Genomic DNA, 21,829 nt, shown 5'->3' on the forward strand with positions numbered 1-21,829 from the left:
AAGTGGAACTGCGTGCAGGCAGATCACTCGTGCCAAAGTGGAGCTGCATGCACACTTGCCTGTCGCTTCCGTGGCCTGCTTCCGAACGGCCGCGGCTCAGTACCGGGCCGCAGTCTGGGGGCTGGGGACCCCTGGTGTGGAACCCACCAGCATTGAGGCTCTGATGATCAGAGCTCAGATGAGGTGGGTGGGACACCACATCGGAATGAATGCTTTGCTGACTGCTCTGTAGCAAAGGTGAGCAATTTGATGACCCGTGGACTTCAACTCCCAGAATTCCTGAGCCAGCCCTGCTGGGAGTTGATCTCCAGAGGCTGTAAAGTTGCTGGAACTGCCTGCTCCTATTCTGTAGTGTTCTGGAATCTGGAAAGAGACCTTGAGACGGATCACTACTACTTAGCAATAGCACTTGGGACTTACACACCACTTCCCAGTGCTTTACAGCTCTCTCGAAGCAAGAAAGAGACGTGTCTGAACTGATGGAAGGTATCTTTATTGTCCTTTTACCTCATACAACGAAATTAAACACCATCTTCAGTGTACATTATGACTATGAAAATAAAACGCAAACACACATCCTTCACATTCTATACACTGAATTGAAAACCCCTGATATTGCATTCATATTGCACTATACAGTAGAATTCAATAGAGTTACTGCCCTGGGATAGAAGCTGTTTTTCAGCCTATTTCTCCTTGTTTATATTGTCCTATACCGTCTGCCAGATGATAATAGTTCAAAAAAAAGAGTGCCCAGGATGAGATGGATCTTTGAGAATGTTTTGAACTTTCTTAAGGCAGCGGGAGCTATAAAGCTCTTCCAAAGAGGGGAAGAGGGCAACCCATGATCCTCTGAGCAATGACATTAACCCTCCGGAGTGAACTTAAAATAAAGCTGCTCTCTTCCACAGGTCTGGTGAAGTGAACTGTTGCTCACAGAAGCCAGGGCAGAAAAAGGCTCTGCTCCGGGGTCCCCACCCGACAAAATTCCTTGGCTGATGGGGTCTGCAGTAGGCCCTTTCTGCCATCACGTGTGGGGCAGGCCAATCCCACTGGGGAAAGACAGTTCCACAGATATCCTGGACCCACGGCCGTTAGAGCTCAGAGCATCGTTAGAGACCCCGCACACCCACTTCACGGTCTGTTTCTGTTGCTCCCCTCTGGGAGGAGGTTTCTAAGTATTTGTATCCGGGCTTCCAGGCTCTGTAAAGGCTTTGTTCCCTAGCCCATCCGTTTGGAAAACTCGCAAGATTCCTTTCTCTCACCATGTAGCAATCGCAAGAGCCCTTAGACTTATAGACCACTTGACGGTTCTTTACAACCCTCTCTAAGCGGTTTGCAGAGTCAGCCTCTTGCCCCCGACAATCGGGGTCCTCATTTTACCCACCTTGGAAGGCTGAGTCAACCTTGAGCCTGGTGGGATTTGAACTGTCAAATTACAGGCAGCCAGCAGAAGTAGCCTGCAGTGCTACCCTCTAACCACTGCGCCACCATGGCTCATACACATGTATACATCTGGACTAGCCTGTGTTGCTTCTGTGACATATAATTAATATATGCGGATACAGGCATAATTTTGTATTTTATTTATTTATCTATTTATTTTGTCGTGCTTATGTAGTGTATATTAGAGATGGAACCCCTTTGAGAGCTGTAGGCAACGTAATTTCATTTTAATGTACGCCGATTAGTGTACATTCAAAGTGACAATAAAGTTATCCTAAGTCTAACTTAGATCTCTTGTGGGCACGAAGGGACTCAAGACTGATGATGCCTTCGGCCCCTCCCTCAGGCTCAGCCTGCTCACCTCCTACAAGGCCATTCCCACAGACCAACCCCTTCTGATCTGTGAGCAGCAAAGCGAGCGGTGCAGCACACTCGGCTGAGCAATTCCACCCTCGGCAGGTGTTTTTTCCAGCAGACATTTCACCCGCCCTAAGAAAAGGGTCCCTCACCTTCTCTGTTAAGTTGTAGACCACCCTTGTCAGAGCTTCGACAATGATCCGGGTGTTCCGGGTTAGGATGTGGAGGTTCACCCGTGGCCTGCAAGAGGGGAAACAGCAGCCACGTCAGAATTAGGTCAGAAATGCTGAGCTGAGGCTTATGAAACTGTGGCGCTTGGCATAGGCTCATAGCCTACATCCCAATTTCAGGCGACCAGATCAACCTTTGGGAGTTAGCCTACAAAATGACCTGTACAATGTGTCTGCCTTGAAAACTGTTCGTGAGAGGCACTAGGCACTGGTGGGATGCTGCTGGTTCGCACCGCTTCTACCGATCCGGTAGTGCCGGTCAGCAGTTGGCCCCGCCCTTTCCTGTCCTGCATTTCCTTTGTTTGTAGCTCAGCCGCGCCTCAGCTGTTTTACTCACCAGTGCCGACAGTAAGTTTTTTCATGCTTAAAATTGCCCGTTTTGCAACGCCCCGCAGGTGGTAATAAAATATTTTCTGCTAAATGCCACGGAACCGGTAGTAAAATATTTTGAATTCCACCACTGGGTACTGGGGAACATGAGGGAAGGCTGATGTAGCAATTCTTTAAAGCAGCCACCTCTTTTTTTCTTTTCCAACTGGGATTGTCCTTTCAAAGCATGAGCAAACCTAATGCTCCATAGTTAAAGGTGGGCGTGGCCATGTGACTGGGTGGGTGTGGCTTTTTTTTGCAGCCCCCCCCTTTGGAAACTGAGCATGGGGGGCAGGGGACAGGACACCCCTGTGCTCCACTTTGGGGTCTTCTGGGCCTCAGGGAAGCCTCCTGGGTGAAGCAGTAAGACAGCCCCAGCACAGCTGATCATAGGAACAGCTGATCGTTGGGAGGAAAAAAAGAAGAAGAAAACTTTAAGGAGTAACTGGGCAGGGAAGAATGCAGTCAGCGATGTCAGGCGTGTGCGCAATGTTGTGCATACCCAATAAGGGCTGACTGGGCGGGGAGGGGAGGGGTGGGCGGAGAGGGGTGAGGCCCACCAGGGGCACAATTTGCCGGTTCTGCGAACTGCGCAGAATCCCCGGTCCGAACCGGGAGAATCCCACCCCTGCTTTGGGAGTGAGGCTCTTCTCATTTTCCCCAACCTCCCATCTTGGAGAGACGAAAGACGACAGAGGGAAGAAGGCAACCAAACCTTGGGGCCTTTCCTGCCTGATGTGCCTCAAGGGGGAGAGAGAGAGAGAGAGAGAGAGAGAGAGAGCACTTCTCAGACAAGAGGGGGCAGGGCAAAGGTCTTCCCACCCAGCCCCTCTGGTCGGCCCATCGGTCCATGCAGCGCCTCCTCACCCAGCAGCTGACCTGACGTCCATGATGCTGTTGCGCAGGCCGTCGCGGTGGCTCTCCAGGTGAGAAACTGTGAAGGCCGGGAGGCGACGGATGGCAAAGCGTTCGTGCTCCCAGGCCAGCATGTCTTCGGCCAGGTTGATCTTCTTGTGCACCATGGAGAACCTCACCTCTGGGAAATGGTGGGCAATGACCTGGAGAAGAAAAGGAAGGGACACCACCGGGTCAGGAGAGGAAGCAGTGCATGCCCCGCTCTTCTGCCCGAGGAACTACAATCAATCAGAACACTGCTGGAAGGGACCTTGGAGGTCCTCTAGTCCAGCCCCCTGCTCAAACAGGAGACCCTAATATCATTTTAGACAAACGGCTGTCCAGTCTCTTCTTAAAAACCTCCGGTGATGGAGCAGCCACAACATCTGAAGGCAAGGAGTTCCACTGGTTAATCGTCCTCCCTGTCAGAAAGTTTCTCCTTAATTCCAGGTTGCTTCTCTCCTGGATTAGTTTCCATCCATTGTTTCTTGTCCTGCCTTCAGGGGCTTTGGAAATTAAGTTGAGCCCCTCCGCTTTGTGGCAGCCCCTCAAATATTGGAATACTGCTATCATGTCACTCCAATCCCCCCTTTTTTTAGACAAGCCAAACTCAAATTCCTGCAACCGTTCTTCGTATGTCTTGGTCTCCAGGCCTTTAATCGTCTGAAGTTGCTCTTCTTTGTACTTTATCCCAAAGTCCCGATACCCTTTTTTGTAATGTGGTGATCAAAACTGGATGCCGCATTCCAGGTGTGGCTAATTACTAAGGCTTTACAAAGCGGTACTAATACTTCACGTGGTTTTGATTCGATGCCTCGGTTTATACAACCGAGGACTGTGTTTGCTTTTGGGCTATTGCCGCGTGCTGCAGAGTCCTTGATGCTGCCCGAGACTGGTTATTTGCTTGCAGACATTTCATTACCCAACTATTCCAAAGGTGCTTTTTTCCAACTGGACTTTTTACAGTTTGTTTGTTTTTTTAAAAAGCGTTTCGCTTCTCATCCAAGAAGCTTTCTTCAGTTCGAACTGACTGATGGGGAATGGAAGAATTGAATCCCGAAGAAGCTTCTTGGATGAGAAGCAAAACGTTTTCGAGGGATGGGGGGGAAACCCCCAAGAAAATTTGGACAAGGCGCCTTTGGGATAACCGTGACCTGGATGGTTGCGAATCGCCGCAGACATTACTCAACTAGATCACATCCTCAGTGTGAGGGTTTGCTCCATTTTTATACAGTAGCTTGGCCTTGCCAATGTTGTTGGTGTGTGTGTGTGTGTGTGTGTGTGTGTGTGTGTGTGTGTGTGTTTTCCCTTTGGTAGTTCCTTGATTGGAATATGGTTTTCTCTTCATTTGTCTGGTGTTGATCTCTGTTTATCTGGGTGTTGGCTTTTGGAGAGAATTCTGGCCTTTTTGCTTCCTTCTTCGCTTCTTTGTGTTCTCTTTTCAACGGGGTGTGAACATTCCTCTTCCTCCTTTCCACAAATCTAGCGCCGATAAAAGAGTTACCAGGTTTGGCGATGAAACATCTAAAGGAAAACAACTGAGCTCGCGGACCACACCCAGGGCCTCACACTTCCAACTCTTGAGCTACACGTTTTCTCTTCTTATCAAGAGCTTTACATCCAATTCTTCTTCAAGCGGTCAGTAGAGGGAGCTATTGCTCTGGGCATGGCAGGTAGTCTTTGACTTATGACCGGGTTGCTTTTAGCAATCATTCAAAGTTATGAACCCTCCAAAAAGGTACTTATAACCCAGAAGTTCCATAGGGCACCCAAACAGTCAGCTGAGTGCATTTTGGTTGCCCGGCAACTAAACAGCTATGTCCCATAGTCACGTGACTGCAATTTATGACAATTTTTTTTTTTGGCAAGAAACCGGCATTGATTTCCGAGTTTCGACAAAAACACCTTAACCACCGCATTTGCTTCATGACTCCGGATTCACTTAATAACGATGGCGTTTTGTTTGCAGCCAAAAAAAAAAGAAAAAGCCGTAAAATTGAGTTGGCTACATCACGACCTGCTTTATAACGTGCTCCATTTAGGGACATAAGGCGAGGACTACCTATATCATGCTGGCTATGAAGAGATCTGCCTCACTCTATTGTTTGCTACCGTGCTTTCCTTGAAAATAAGACCCTGTCTTATTTTTATTTTATTTTTTGCCACCCCAAAAGGCACCAGGTCTTATTTTGGGGGGTGGGGGTACGTCATCCCCTGACTAACCTCACTTGTGTGTGTCGCCCCCGGCCTCCTTTTCGCTGTCAGAGGCCTTCAGGAAGTCCTTCTTCTGCGGACGGCAAGCCTTTCCTGAAGGCTGATAATAGAGCTCAGGATCGATCCAGAGCTTTGTTATCAGCTCCAAAGGCCTTCAGAAAAGCCTTGCCAGCTGCAGAAGAAATGGGCCCACAAGGCAGGTGTCGGGGTGTGCCAGGCCCGGCTACACCTGTCCAAAGGTAAGTAGTAGGGCAGCTCCCCCATCCCCCATCCTAGCTTAATTTTTACCCATCCACTCTGGTCTGGGTGGGGTCTTAATTAGGGCTTATTTTGGGGATAGGGCTTATATTGGGTGCACACGTTAAAATCAAGCCAGAACTTACTTTCAGGGTAGGTTGTATTTTTGGAGAAAACAGGATAGCTTCCCAGAGGAGAGGGGGAAGAGAAATCCAACCACCCAGGCTGGGGAAGGAGGCAGCTATTACCCCAGCCCTCATCCCAAAGGCATCCCGTTTCCCCTTTACCTGTTCCAGCTCCTTCAGAAAGGTGTGCTGGAGGGTCCCTTCTTTGGGAGGCTTTGAGACGTGTAGGTGAAGACTGTTGCCTCTACCCAGCGTGTCCAGGCAGAGGACAAATGCCACATTATCTTGCAGCAGGCTGAAATCTGGAATTAGAAAAAGCTACAGGGTTACAGGCAGCCCTCGACGTAGTTCGCTTAGTGACTGTTTGAAGTCACAGCAGCACCCGAAAAAAAGGGATTTGACCATTTTTCACCCCTAGAACCGTTGATCGCATGCTCAAAATTCAGACACTTGGCAACTGACGCAACATTTGTGATGGTTGCAGTGTCCCTGGGGTCACGTGATCCTCTTTTGCAAGCAAAGTCAATGGGGAAGCCAGTTTCACTTACCATGTTACTCACTTACCAACTGCAGTGAATCACTCAACCACTGCGGCCAGAAAGGTCATCAAATGGGGCAAAATTCACTTCAACAAATGTTTCACTTAGCCACAGAAATTTTGTACTCAATTGTGGTCGTAAGTCAAGGACTACCTGTAACACCACTAAGAAATAGGGCCCTGCATACAGTTGGGGCCTCAAGTCTGGGCACAGAGGCAGGTCTTTAAGGTCTTGTGAAACGCACGCAGGATCAAGACCTTCGTGATCTCAGCAGGAAGAATGTTCCAGAAAGCGAGATTTACAGCAGAAAGGGTGCATCTCGGCCCCATCAACCTGTGCTCCTTAACCAATAAGACCTAAATCATGCCCGCCCTGTCTAACTGGATGAACAGGGAGAAACAATGGGGGAGAAAGACAGTCCCAAGCCATAAAGGGCTTTACAACCCTTTAAAACAAGGGTAAGTTTAAGATTGGTGGACTTCAACTCCCAGAATTCCTGAGCTAACATGACTGAAGGAGGAATTCTGGGAGTTGAAGTCCACAAGTCTTAAAGCTGTCAAGTTTGAAGACCCCTGGTCTAGCATAGGGTCTTCAACGTCGGCCATTTTAAGATTTGTAGACTTCAACTCCCAGAATTCCTGAGCTAACCTGACTGGAGGAGGAATTCTGGAAGTTGAAGTCCACAAATCTTAAAGCTGTCAAGTTTGAAAACCCTTGGTCTAACATGGGGGGCCTTCAACACCGGCCATTTTAAGACTTGTGGCCTTCAACTCCCAGAATTCCTGAGCTAACATGACTGAAGGAGGAATTCTGGGAGTTGAAGTCCACAAGTCTTAAAGCTGTCAAGTTTGAAAACCCCTGGTCTAGCATAGGGTCTTCAACGTCGGCCATTTTAAGACTTGTAGACTTCAACTCCCAGAATTCCTGAGCTAACATGACTGAAGGAGGAATTCTGGGAGTTGAAGTCCACAAGTGTTAAAGCTGTCAAGTTTGAAAACCCCTGGTCTAGCATAGGGTCTTCAACGTCGGCCATTTTAAGACTTGTAGACTTCAACTCCCAGAATTCCTGAGCTAACCTGACTGGAGGAGGAATTCTGGGAGTTGAAGTGCACAAGTCTTACAGCTGTCAAGTTTGAAGACACCTGATTTAAAAGGGGACAATCGGCACCTTGAATCACACCCAGAAGCCCACAGGTGTATGCAGCTCACAGATTGGGGCAAAGGTGCTTTTTTTTCAAGAGGCTTTTGCTTCTCCTCCCAGAAGAAGAGCTGAAGAAGCTTTTTGACGGAGAAGCGAAACGTCTTCAAAGAAAAAACAGAAAGTCCAGCTACCTCTTGAAAAAAAAAAAGCACCTTTGGGACAACCAGGACCTTGGAGGGCTGAGAATCTCCACAGACACGGATCGTGGTGTTACCTGGGCTAAACCACTGGCACCATTTTACTACCTGTGTTTCCGCATTCTGCACAGGTACCCCGTCCTCGACTGACGACCACAGTTGAGCCCAACAATTTCTGTGGCTAAATGAGACATTTGTTGCGTGCATTTTGCCCCATCTTACGACCTTCCTTGCCACGGTTGTTTAGTGAAATCACTGCAGTAATGTTAGCTTAGTCACACGGTTGTTAAAGGAATCCGGCCTCCACAATGGCTTTGCCTGTCATACGGTCGCAAAAGGAGATCATATGTGATCCCAGGACACTGCGGCCATCCTGAGTTCAGTTGCCAAGCATCTGAATTTATTTATTTTTTTTGAAACAAATTTTATTAATTTTAAAGACAAACAAAACATCATTAAACATTGAAAACATAAAACCTCTTTCCATTGTAAATTTTTACAGGGCAGATAAAACATTATTTTACACAGCATAATTCTAATTTATCCCATTTCCATATGGACACATAAATATCTTTTAGCAAATTTCTCATTATTTCTCTTTACTCTTATTCAATTACATTTCTTTTCTATATTTATCTGTTTTATAGTCATCATATTTATATTTCCCTCTGACTTGTTTACGATTATTCTCATCTGACATTCCTCCAAGGTTTTATTAATTCTCAATCAAACATAAACACACAAAACACAAAGACATAAAACTTCTTTTTAGAAAGTGGCTTGGCCCCAGATTACCTCTCTTTATACGGACTTCAATTAAATTCATGCTCATCTTATATACCATTACCTATCTTATTTACCATTCTATATCTTCTATATAATTTCTCCCCGTTTGCAAGCATCTGAATTTTGATCCCGTAATCACAGGGATGCTTCAAATGGTTCTAAGTGTGAAAAACCGGTCATAAGTCACTTTTTTTCATTGTAACTTTGAATGGTCACTGAATGAACTGTTGTAAGTCAAGGACTACCTGTACTTGAAGAAGCTTCTGAAAGGACTTCAAGGGCAGCCCCAGGTACAACATATTGGAGTAGTTCAGATGGGAGGCCACCAGGGCCTAATTGACGGTGAACAGGGCTTCCCAAAAGGGCATTACAGGTTGTCTCCGGCTTACAATTATTTGTTTAGTGACCGTTCAAAGTTACAACGGCACTGAAAAATGTGACTTATGACCGGTTTTCGCACTATTTCACACCATGATCAAAATTTGGCTGTGTGATCAAAATTCGCTTGGCAACTGGCATGTATTTACGGCAGCGGCACTTTCCTGAGGTCATGGGATCACCGCTTGTGACCTTCCTGGCAGACCTCTGACAAAATCAATGGGAGGAACCCAGATTCGCTCAATGACCGATTCGCTTAACAACGGCAGCAGAAAAGATCGTAAAACGGGTGCAAAACTCCCGTTAACAACGGCCTGGCTTAGCAAAGAAAAATTCTGGTTCAAGTGCAGCCATTAAGTCGAGGATTGTCTGAATTCGCTTTATATATTGTCTGTTTTGGGCTCTCATTTGACCGGGTGGTATCCCCCAGCCATCCGGTCACTTTGACGAGATGGGCAGCCATAAAAAAAAAATCGAATTAAAGGAATAAACAATTGAAAAATAAAAAGTGAGGATTGTCCCGAGGCCCGTAAATAGCTAGTATATACCCTCTTCTGCCACTTAAAGCGGGTTGCCAGGCTTCTATCCAACAGCCCCTTTCCTCTCCTTAGTTACCTCATAAGCAAGGCCAAATCTTTCTCCATAAATCCCAAGCATATAAAAGACTACGATAATCTCCGCTCGCACCTGTGTGGTCCAGGTTGTCTTCCAGCCACCTCTTCGTCCCCTGATAGTTAAACTTGCCGCCTCCGGATGCAAAGAACAGCAGGTTGTACCTGTGCGGAGGAGAGAACGAGGCAATGGGGACATTTCTAGGGGAAAATGCGCACCCCACCGCCTTGCCTCGTTGCGGGGGGGGTTTTCCCTACCCCAAAGCCGATCCCATTTCTTACGCAGCGTGGGTCCTCTTGTACGTGTAGAGCCGGGAGAACAACCTGGCCAGTTCTAAGAGTACCGCGACCCCGCTGCCGTTGGAGTCAGCCCCGTGGGACAGCCACTGGAAGGGAAGAGAGGAAGGGGGGGGGAGGTCTTTAGCCGGGGCTGAGCAGGGAGATATGGGAACTTAAGAGCAGCACCAAATAAAGGAGAATATGTGTAGCTCAGGGATGGCATGAGGGGTCCTTGATAGAAGCTCTCTGAGCTTGGCTGTTTCCTTGCAAACGTTTCATTGCCCAAACTAGGTAACATCATCAGTGCTAGAAGGGTTTGTGGAGAGGAGGAGGAGGAAGAGGAGGAGGAGGAAGAAGAAGAGGAGGAAGAAGAAGGGGAAGAAGAAGGGAGGAAAGAGGAAGAGGGGGGAGGAAGAGAGGACAATGTTCTCTGAGCTTGCTTGTTTTCTTGCACACATTTCCTTACCCAAACTAGGTAACATCATCAGTGCTAGAAGGGTTTGTGGAGAGGAGGAGGAGGAAGAGGAAGAGGAGGAGGAAGAGGAAGAAGAAGGGGAAGGGGAAGGGGAAGAAGGGAGGAAAGAGGAAGAGGGAGGAGGAAGAGAGGACAATGTTCTCTGAGCTTGCTTGTTTTCTTGCACACGTTTCATTACCCAAACTAGGTAACATCATCAGTGCTAGTGCCATGGGGTTTATATTCAGAGCCTTGACAACTGCCTCACATTTATGACGGTTGCACTGTCCCGGGGTCACGTGATCCCCTTTTGAGACCTTCTGACAAGCAAAGTGAATGGGGAAGCCAGATTCACACTTAATAACCGCGTGTCCTAACTTAACAACCGCAGCGATCCTCTTAACAAAGGTGGCGAGGAAAGTCAAACAATGCAGCGTCATTCACTGAACAGCTGTTCTCACTTAGCCGCATAAATTTGGGGCTCAGTTGTGGTCGTAAGTGGAGGACTACACCCGTATTGGTATACAAGTCAGAAATCCTAAAAACGGAACAAGCATCGCGCTGGGATGTGCAAAACGTTCTGTGCACAAACTATGCAGGGCTGGTTTTCGAGGGAGGATGTCCAGGTGTGAATGAAGCCCTTCTGGATATTTAGAATAGAATAGGAATAGAGTAACAGGGTTGGAAGGGACCTTGGAGGTCATCTAGTCCAACCCTCTGCTCATCCAGAAACTCTATAAAATTTCAGACAAATGGCTGTTCAGTCTCTTCTTAAAATCTTCCAGTGTTGGAGCATCCACAACTTCTGGAGTCAAGTTGTTCCGCTGGTTAATTGTTCTCTCAGTCAGGAAATTCCTCCTGAGTTCTAGGTTGCTTCTCTCCTTGATAGGTTTCCATCCTTATTGCTTCTTGTCCTGCCCTCAGGGGCTTTGGAGAAGAGCTTGACTCCCTCTTCTTTGGGGCAGCCCCTGAGGTATTGAAACGCTGCTACTGTGTCATTTGTGTCCATGGAAGGGGGAAAAAAAACCCAAATCGGGGGGCCCCCTCCGGGCAGAATCTTGCTTGGGATGGAGAAGCAGGAAAGAAACAAGGATTTTTTGGGGGGTGGGGTGGGATTTTCTTAGCCATGGTGACATGTGGGGAGCCAAGAGGCACAGAAGGACAGGGGTCATGCAGAGGAGCAGTGCAAGAACCCAAGCCAAGGTTATAAAATGGAACAAACATTAGTTAACAAATGTCCCGCTTAGCCACAGAAATTTTGGACTCCCGTTGTGGTTGCAAACCGAGGACTACCTGTAAATCCTTTGGGTAACAGATTTCTGGGGGAAAAGTGTGCTGACTCAATCAGAATCCTGATTAAATTTATCAGTTATTTTATACGTGCATATAAGGGGTCCTTGGTATTCTCTGAGCTCGGTTGTTTCCTTGCAGATGTTTCATTACCCTAACTAGGTAGCATCCTCCTCCTCCTCCTCCTTCTTCCTCCTCTTCCCTCCCCTCCTCCTCAAAAATCTCACTCCCTTCTAGCGCTGATGATGTTACCTAGTAAACATCTGCAAGAAAACCAGCAAGGACCCCTCATTTATAGAGCCTCGGTGGCGCAGTGGATAAAAGTGCGGTACCGCAGGCTACTTCTGCTCACGGCTGGCTGCCTGCCTGAAATTTGGCAGTTCAAATCCCACCAGGCTCCAGGTTGACTCAGCCTTTCATCCTTCCAAGGCGGGTAAAAGGAGGACCCAGGTTGTTGGGGAAAATAGGCCGACTCTGTAAACCGCTTAGAGAGGGCTGTGAAGCACTGTAAAAGCGGTATATAAGTCTAAGTGCTATGGCTATTTCACCCGTGAGCTACAAACGTCCTCCTTTATTGGTAGACGTGCATATAATGTGGGTTGAGCAGCAAAGGCGGCCCAGCAAGCAAGTCCTGGAGCGCATTAACACCAGGCGTGTCTCTGGCAAGGGAAAAAAAAAAATCACAAAACCGTGTCTCGCCTATTTTGGCTATGTCATGCGGAGGTAATCACCGGTGAAAGCAAATTATGCTTGGAAGAGTTAGCGGTGAAAGGAAACCAGCCTGCCAAAGAACACAGCGGCTGGACACCATCAAAGCTGACAGCAGCCTGAGCGTAGACAAAACTCAAAAAAGGAGCCGTGCGAGATCGGGAGATGGGGAGAGAGGCCCACAGAACAGCCAGGCATGAAATCATCATCCATGTGGGCCGTTCCTTCAACAGACAGCTCAACTCAGAAAGGTCAGAGTGCCCAAGGATCTGCTGATCCACTTCTGCAGAGGAAAGATAAGAGTCTTGTCCTTTGGACCCCAATAACTGTCTGGTTTGCCACAGCCACAAAACAGGACAGGGACAGACTTCAACAGATAGTTAAGACTGCAGGGGAAAAAAATTGCAACCAGCCTCTTCCTGCCTTCCGTTGAGGATAAGCATCCAGCCAATAAAAGGTAGTCCTCGACTTAGGACTACATCACTTCTGGAAGTTTTTAAGAAGAGATTGGACAACCATTTGTCTGAAATGAGATAGGGTTTCCTGCTGGAGCAGAGGGGGTTGGACTAGAAGACCTCCAAGGTGCCTTCTAATTCTGATTTGATTTGATGCTATGCTATTCTTGTTTCTATTCTATTTTTGTGGTTCAGTGAGTTTTGTGAGTGTGCTGCACGAACCAGAGAGGGCTGAGAAAATACCAACATACCCCTCACATACTTGACATAAACTGTTTCAACTTTTCCCCTCAGGATGATGCTATAGGCAAAGTATGTCAAAACAACTGGACACAAAAGATAGTTTTTTTTACCTTTGTGACACCACTCTGTTGAACATCTAATTCCCACAGTACTGTCTTATGCCTAAGGATATTTACCCATGTAGCAGGACTGTATTGTTACTCTTCTTCTTCTCATCTTCTCATTTCCCTACTACCTTCTCCTTATTAGTATCATAAGATTTATCACTTGTTTGCACCTTATGATTAATGATTTATGATCTCTGACTTATCGCTTTGTTATTTGTATGTAAACCGAGAGTTTATGCACTGGAGACAAATTCCTTGTGTGTCCAGTCAGACCTGGCCAATAAAAATTCTATTGTTTTTTTAACCTATTTTACATATGTTTAAAATGATGAATGGTATTTTACATGAACCCTAAAATTTAGAGGCTCTGGTCTGCTGCATCAAAAATCTGCAAAATGGAAGCTTTTTAAATGAAAGGTTAGTACTGTTCAGAGCACCGGCCATAAAACATTCTCTGACATCCAGCACATGTGCCTGCAACAAGGTAAAACAGCACTTACGACAAACATATAGGTAGCTCAAATCAGTGAGCCAAGCCGCGTCATACTGAAAACGCCAAAACACAGACATTTGCCAGCAAGTCCTTACCGGTGCAACTCCAAAAGAGTCGTAATGAGCAACTAGCACAATGGTGGGCAGGTCTTCTCCTCCCAGGCCTGTCAGCCGCCCCTTGCAAGGAAAGAGGTAAAATAAGACCTGCTGCAAAATCATCCCAGCCCGATCAGCACAGGATACGTTTCTTCTTTCAGGTTGACATCTGTCACACATAAAGGGCCTTAAACTTGCCGAAACTTGCTTCCTTTCCTGATTCCTGCCCTTAGTATGGTCTACTTTAGGCACGGAAGCCTACCTTGGGCCCATTCACCAGGAGGCACTGAATTCTAGTCCCACCTTAAAGCATGAAAGCCAGCTGGATGTCCTTAGTTAAATCCAATAAGCAAATAAATACGAATATTAAAAATAAAATAATAAAATACAAATATAATACAAGGAGGAAGGAATATTAAGTATGTTCGCCACCTTGAATTATTTAAAGGTAGGGTAAAAAGTAATTTAAAAAAAAAATCTAGTAAAACTTCTTTAAAAAAAAAAAAGAACTCTCCTCATCCTTCTTGTACCTTCCCTAATAAAATCCTCAGCTGTGACCTTTGCTCTGCCAGCTCAACTAGGCCAGGGTGTTCGAAGAAGGCCAACCCCTCCCCTGGAAAGCTCCAACCCTTTTCCCCCCCGTTGCTTTGGCTTCAAAAATGAACCAAACTCCTTCCTTCTAGTTCCAAGGGTCTTCAAACTTGGCAAGTTTTTAAGACTTGTGGGACTTCAACCCCCACAATTTCTGAGCAAACGTGACCGGAGGAGGATTTCTGGGAGTCGCAAGTCTTAAAGCTGTCAAGTTGGAAAGACCCTTGGTCTAATTGCTCCTTAAAAGTCAAGGGCCCTCGGAAACCATGGGCTCAGCACTCCGGCCGGCGTGCTTTTCAATGATATCAAAGCGGCCTAGCAGGGCTCAAAGGCAGGCGCTGGGGAGGTCCTGGGGGGGGGGGGGGGAACGCCGTGTCCAAAAACCCTCCAAAACTCACTTCTATACTTGTGATGAGCCAATCGTTGACGGCTTTACTCTGAGCTCCGCTGGTCACCATCTGGAAGCCATTGGCCGTTGCGGTGTGCAAAAGAACTAGGAAGGAAAAAACGAGGGTTTAAAAGACAGGAGTCAATACAGCTGGTCCTTGACTTGCAGCCATTTGTTTTAGGGATCATTCAAAGTTACAACAGCACCGAAAAAAGGGGATTTAGATGACCGTTGCCGCACCTCCATGATCACGAGATCAAAATTCGGAGGCTTGGCAACTGACTCGTACTTATGACGGTTGCACTGTCCAGAGGTCCTGTGATCCCCTTTTGCGACCTTCTGACAAGCAAAGTCAAAGGGGAAGCCAGATGTGCTTAACATCCGTGTTAACTAACTGAATAACTGCAGTGTGATTTACTTAATAACTGTGGCAAGCAAGGTCCTAAAATGGGACACAGCTGCCTTAAGAACTGTCTTGCCTAGCAACAGAAAGTTGTGGAACTCAGTGGTGGTCATAAATCAAGGACCACCTGCACTGACACTCCAGCAATGGGTACAGTAGTCCTTGACTTACAACAGTTCCCTTCAGGACTGTTCGAAGTTACAACAGCACTGAAAAAAGTGACTTAGGACCGTTTTTCACACTTATGACTGTTGCAGCATCACGTGAGTCACATTCGGATGCTTGACAACAGATTCATATTTACGACGGTTGCAGGGATCCCCTGTGACCTTCTGACAGGCAAAGTCAATGGGGAAATCAGATTCACTGAACAACGGGGTTACTAATTCAACAACTGCAGTGATTCACTTAACAAACGTGGACAAAATGGGGCAAAACTCACTTAGCCAATGTCTTCATTTAGCAGCATCAATGTTGGGCTCAACTGTGGTCATAACTCGAGGACTACCTGTACTCAGATTATGCCAAAGAAAGGCAAGTATACAGAATACAGAAAGCCACCCTGGGCCTTTAGTGTTAGTGACTTGTCTGTTAACTCAGCCTGAAACTAACTGGTGATTAGAGATAACAGAGAGGAAATCGGTCTTTTGATTACTCCTAGAACTGTTTGATATTAAAAATAACTGCCCCTCAATTCAAACAGGTAGTTGGATCATTCATTGTATAATTTGGGGAGCTGGATTATTTCGGTTTTAGTTCTAAAACTAAATCGTAAAACAAGTATTCTTCAGAAGGGTCACCAACCAAATGACAAGAAAAGGGCTGTTCCCGGCAATCAGATGAGGACAAATGAATCAAAGGAGACGTGTTCTTGATTCTTGATGAATGTATTTTATTTTTTCTTATGTGCATTGAGAGCGTACACACAAAAGACAAATTCCTTGTGTGCCAATCACACTTGGCCAATAAAGAATTCTATTCTATTCTATTCCTTATTCTGTTCTATTCTATTCTATATTCCAATATCTATTCTGTTCTGTTCTATTCTGTTTTCTATTCTATCCTTTCTATTCTGTTGTCTATTCTATTTTCTATTCTATTTACTATTCTGTTTTCTATTCTGTTTTCTATTCTATTTACTATTCTGTTTTCTATTCTATTTTCTATTCTGTTTTCTATTCTATTCTATTCCTTATTCTATTCTATTCTGTTCTATCCTATTCTATTCTATATTCCAGTATCTATTCTGTTCTATTCTGTTTTCTATTCTATCCTTTCTATTCTGTTGTCTATTCTATTTTCTATTCTATTTACTATTCTGTTTTCTATTTTCTATTCTATTTACTATTCTGTTTTCTATTCTATTTTTTATTTTGTTTTCTATTCTGTTTTCTATTCTATTCTATTCTATTAGCGAATTTGTAGCACTGAGACTTATGCTGGCTCTACGACCTGAAATAAAGAAACTGAATTGGACCCAGATATGGCAAAGGGTATATTTAGTGATCTATTTATTGGATGCCAACAGTGGGCACAGTCTATGCCAGGAAAGATAAACTGGCACCCTGAATCACACATATTTTGCAGCTGCCCTGCCAACCTCCAGCAACATTCATTTACAATACAGGTAAGTCCTCAACTTACGACCACAATTGAGACCAACGTTTATGTTGTTAAATGAGTTTTGCTCCATTTTATGACTTTGGTTGCCACATTTGTTAAGCAAATCGATTGCTATATTAGTAACAGGGTTAAGAGTCTGCTTTCCACACTGACTTTGCTTGTCGGAAGGTCGCAAAAGGGGAACAGCTGAGTCTGGGACGCTGCAACCGTCATAAATATGAATCCATTGTCAAGCATCTGCATGTAAAACACGGGACAGTGGGGATGCTACAACAGTCTAAGTGTGAAAAATGGTTGTAAGTCATTCTTTCAGGGCCATTGTAAGTTCAAATGGTCACTAAACAAACTTAACAGATAACAGACCATCAGAGTTGGAAGGGACCTTGTAGGTCATCTAGTCCAACCCCCGCCCAAGTGGGGAGACCCTACACCATTTCTGACAGATGGCACTTCAGTCTCTTCCTGAAAGCCTCCAGGGATGAAGCTCCCACAACTTCCAAGGGGGACTTCTGATCCATGGGTTGATTGTTCTCACTGTCAGAAAATTTCACCTTATTTTCAGGTTAAATCTCTCCTAGTTCAGTTTCCATCCATTATTCCTTGTCTGGCCTTCGGGTGCCTTGGAAAATAGCTTGACCCTTTCCATCCTCTCTGTGGTAGCCCCTCAAATATTGGAAGACCGCTATCCTGTCTCCCCGGGTCCTTCTCTTCACTAGACTAGCCGGGCCCAGTTCCTGCAACCGTTCATCGTATGTTTTAGTCTCAGGTCCCCTAATTTTTGTAAGTTAAGGGCTACACCTGTATTTGTCCATCATCTGAAACTCTAATTAGTCACTTACAGCTTACAGAGTTCCCATTTAGTAAAAAGGGAGCCTAGTGATTAATTAAGCTAACACCTCCACTCTTGTCCCCTTCAGTGAGGGGTTTCTATGTTCACAGCCATTAAAAGATTAAGGACATTGATCTATCCTGTACATTTGCTTACTTGGTTAACTTTGAAACTGCACAGGAAAGAGGTCAGAAATAGGCTACGCTATCAGAATATTTTTGTATTTTCGTCTCCCATATCATAGGTAGATAGATATTTGAAGTCTACTCCAGGGCTTTTCAATCCTGGCAATCCTAAAATATATGGTCTTCAACTCCCAGTATTCCCCAATTGGCATTTGTGGGCTTCCACTCCCAGAATTCCCCAGCCAGCACCCCCTAATGAGAGTTGAAGTCCACAAATGCTGGCTGGGGAGTTCTGGGAGCTGAAGTCCACGTATCTTAAAGTTGCCAAATATTGAAAACACTGCTCTAGAGTACCTGGTTTCTGTTTTAAAGATAATGATATAAAAAACCAAAAGCAATCTGATGAATGTACTTGCCCTCGGTACCCATAACTATGCTTGAAAATCAGCCATCTTCCCAATTTGTTGATTTAACATGCTATTTTTCTGTCAAAATACATATCCTGTTCATTATCTACATATTATGTCATTAATGTACATAGAGTTACACTGCTCAGATTGACTCAATAGTGAGATGGGGGCGGGATATAAATTTAATAATAAACAATAACCTGTGGAGGTACAATAAAGGTGACCAGGGAACAATTAGCGACAAATAAAAAGAGTGCAACAGAATCCAGTATTAACGTTTGGTTCAATTGTGGTTGTAAGTCGAGGACGACCTGTATATTTTAAATTATTATTTTAGTATTTTTTTTTTATTTGTGTTTTTTGTCTCAAGGTAGTCCTGAGCTGTCGAGATACCTTTCGGAGAGGTTCCACCCCAGGGGGGGCAGGCGATCCTGGGAAGCGCAACCAAACTGCACAAAATACTGACCTTCGGCAGCCGAGGCCGTGCCCTGCGAGGCCGAAGCGGCCTGGGTCTGCTCATAGATGGAGAGCAGCTCATCGTCCTCCTTGGCGAAGTAGACGGGCACAATGGTCTCCATGGCCAACATCTCTGGCTCAATCTCCATGAATTGCTTCGGGCGAGAAGAAGAGGGAGTCAACCTCAGCGTGGCAAAGAAGGGTAACTAAGGCTTATCGTCACAGGATGGAGTGGGAAGAAGTCATTCAAGGCCAACCTTCTGAAGATTGATTGCAGGGTCTGCCACCCCGGTTTTTCCCCTCAAACTTGGCCCCTTGGAGAGGAGCGGGCTTCAATTCCCGGAATTGCGCAGCCAGCCAATCAATTTTGGGGAACTGAAATTCATCCGTCTTAAAAGGGGCCAAGCTTAAGGAATATCCCACCTGTATCGTTCCCGACACACTGTGGGATCCAGCCTCTAATCAGAAAACTTCCAGTGCAAGAGGAAAGCATTCCGTTCCACTGATTGACAGTTCTGATGGACTGGCCCCTTGCAAGGAATCCATTACATTTATGGAGGAACTAGCTTGATACCCGTGCTTCGCTCCAAAACTATGTAGTTGGGCTTAGTTTTTGGGGAAGAAAATAAAGGGGGGGGGGATTGTGCCTCTGCCTACCAGCATCCATCGGTATTCATCTGGCTAGCGTCCTGCCAGTGTGTGAGTTGAGGGCTGTTTGGAAACTGAAACAGTATTTGCTGTGCGAGCAAGGAGACAGCAAGGAACCTGGGCGTGGTTTAACTCAACTGTTCTGTACGAAAGCTGCTGGTTACTGTGAAACTAAAACTGAAACTGAAAGAGTTTTCTTTTCAGGTGGGGAGGGGGAGTAGAACTCCTTAGCATCAGAGCATGTTAATAATAATCATATAGGAAATACTAATGCTCTGATGGTCACTTCAAAAAATCCTTTCTTTAGTGAGCACCTAAAAGCCAAGAAGAACACACATGCCAAATATCAAGTTTGTGGGCTTTATGGTTCTGGAGATTTTGTGATGATGCTGAGCGGTATTTCGCTTTTTATATATATAGATTATAATGCAGATCGATGTTTAACTCTTAGAAAAACAGGATTGTATTACTGTATTTATTTCTGTCTGATAAATGCGGAAGCAAGGGGATGCAATCCTGTACAGGCAGTCCTCGACTTACAACCATTCATTTAGCAACCGTTCAGTTACAACAGCACTGAAAAAATGTGACTGAGGACTGTTTTTCACACTTACGACCGTTGCAGCATCCCCGTGGTCCTGGGATCAACATTAGATGCTTGGCAACCTACTCATATTTATGACGGTCGCAGGGCCCCAGGGTCACATGATCCCCTTTTGCGCCCAAGCAAAGTGAACGGGGAAGCCAGATTCACTTAACAGCGTTACTAACTTAACAACTGCAATGATTGACTTACCGTATTTTCCCCAGTATAAGACGCATTTTTTTCCACCCCCAAAAGGGGATGGAAATATCTTATACACCAAATGGTGCTGAAGCCTCCGTTCCCCCACCGCCGCCGCCGCCCCCGCTTTGGCCTCGGCCTCCCAGCAATTTGCCTCCTTGCAGCAAACAGCCGGTTTCAGCTTCAACACAGCCTGATAAGCCCAAGCAGCTGATTGTCGGTTCGATCGGTCTGCCAATGATCAGCTGTTTTAGGCTGTAGGGATTGCCTTCGCCTATTGCAGCCTCCGTGTGCCCCATTTTCGTCCTCCGCACCCCAGTTTTAAATGGGGAGCCTTGCTCACCACTACAGTTAGCCTTCAACTTACAAGCATTCATTTAGCGACCGTTCCGTTGCAACGGCTCTAAAAAAAAAATGGACTTACGACCTGTCCTCAACCAATTTTACCACCTTCCTTGCCACGTTTGTTAAGGGAATCGTGGCAGCTGTTAGGAACACGGTTGTTAAGCGAATCTGGCTTCCCCATTGACTCTGCTTGTCAGAACTGTTGCTGAAGGGGATCACGTGACTCCGGGAACATGCAACCGTCATAAATGAGAGTCAATTGCAAAATGGCCAAAGTTTAGTCCCGTGACAGTGGGGATGCTGCGACAATCTTACGGGTGAAAACTGGTCATAAGTCACTTTTTTCAGTGCTGTTGTTACTTAGAACAGTCACTAAATGAACTGTTGTAGGTCGAGGACTACCAGTCTTATGAAGGAAACCAGCCTGGTGATGTGGCTCAAACATCAGGCAGAGTTGACTGGATCTTGTTCAAAGAAAAGATGTGTCAGATGGCTTCACATGCGGCAGACGGCTACACCGCAGGAGGAGGGTACAAATGCCGGACGTAAGATTTAGCCCCTCCTGCCACTCTCGGTCATAAAAGGAGACTCACCCGGATGATATCCTGAGGCACCGATGCCATGTTGTGCGGCAGGATGATCACCACGGCGCCGGCCGACTGGCGAAGAGCTTTCTGATACTGTTCATAGGAGAAGTCCATCAACCGGATCATCACACAGCGGCGGCTTAGCACATCTGCCTCTACGGTGCGCGCCTCGGTGTTTAACACGGCGTTCCGGGTGCCTGTCAAAAGGAGAGGAGGGGCTTAGCGACCTGGGATCTTGGATCCACAGAATAGCAACAGCAATAGCACTTAGACTTATACACCACTTTTACAGCCCCTCTCTAAGCGGTTTACAGAGTCAGCCTCTTGCCCCCAACAATCTGGGTCCTCATTTGACCGACCTTGGAAGGATGGAAGGCAGAGTCAACCTGCAGCCTGGTTGAGATTTGAACTGCCCAATTGCAGGCAGCTGGCAGTCAGCAGAAGCGGCCTTCAGCACAGCACTCTAACCACTACGCCACCGTGGCTCATAGAAACGGAGCTTTTAGAAGAAAACCGCAGCTCTTGGGCCGGGCCGGGCAATTCATTTTCCCAAGGGGTCACACGAGGAACTGGGACTGTTGTGGAGGGCTGAACCAATAAGGCCGCAAAGGTGCGTGTCCATGCATGGATGCATATATGTAAATTGACCCCCAAACCCTCCTCCCCCCCCCAAAAAAAAACCCTGTCAAAGCAAAGCAGACACGGACAGCCAAAGGGCTGGATGTCACATAGAGGCTGTAAAATGCTCAAATCTGCTCTTTAGGGGTTTTTACTGCAATTGATATACCTTGTTCTCTGGTTTGTAGGACTTGCAAATATGTGTGGAATTGGATTTTCAATTATCCCAGTTAGTCAGGGGCCTGTGTAAATAGAAAAGTCTCACAGCCATATGAAAGGGCTTTCCCCCAGGCTTAGAGGCTTAAGAGCCTTGGTGGTACAGTGGTTAGAGTGCTGTACTGCAGGCCGCTTCTGCTGACTGCCTGCAAATTGGC

General features: G+C 46.1%; 1 protein-coding gene across 4 annotated transcripts in view; it reads right to left on the reverse strand.

The window, feature by feature from the left end:
- Positions 1-21,829, reverse strand: part of NCLN (nicalin) — a 34,101-nt gene that overhangs the window by 4,168 nt on the left and 8,104 nt on the right. For 2 of the 4 annotated variants that reach the window (XM_026699124.2, XM_026699123.2), the window contains exons 2-10: positions 20,844-21,034; positions 18,484-18,628; positions 14,638-14,732; positions 13,649-13,729; positions 9,807-9,910; positions 9,601-9,689; positions 6,035-6,174; positions 3,282-3,460; positions 1,956-2,043 (exon numbers count right to left, since the gene is read on the reverse strand). In XM_026699124.2, the coding sequence (XP_026554909.1) occupies positions 1,956-2,043; positions 3,282-3,460; positions 6,035-6,174; positions 9,601-9,689; positions 9,807-9,910; positions 13,649-13,729; positions 14,638-14,732; positions 18,484-18,628; positions 20,844-21,034 (1,112 nt within the window). Of the gene's footprint in view, positions 1-1,955; positions 2,044-3,269; positions 3,461-6,034; positions 6,175-9,600; positions 9,690-9,806; positions 9,911-13,648; positions 13,730-14,637; positions 14,733-18,483; positions 18,629-20,843; positions 21,035-21,829 lie in introns of all 4 variants that reach the window. The other 2 variants (XM_026699122.2, XM_026699121.2) reach the window with 1 other exon arrangement.

This window comes from Pseudonaja textilis, chromosome 1 (assembly GCF_049901715.1).
Source record: "Pseudonaja textilis isolate UNSWEBS1 chromosome 1, rPseTex1.2, whole genome shotgun sequence".
Lineage (NCBI taxonomy): Eukaryota > Metazoa > Chordata > Lepidosauria > Squamata > Elapidae > Pseudonaja > Pseudonaja textilis.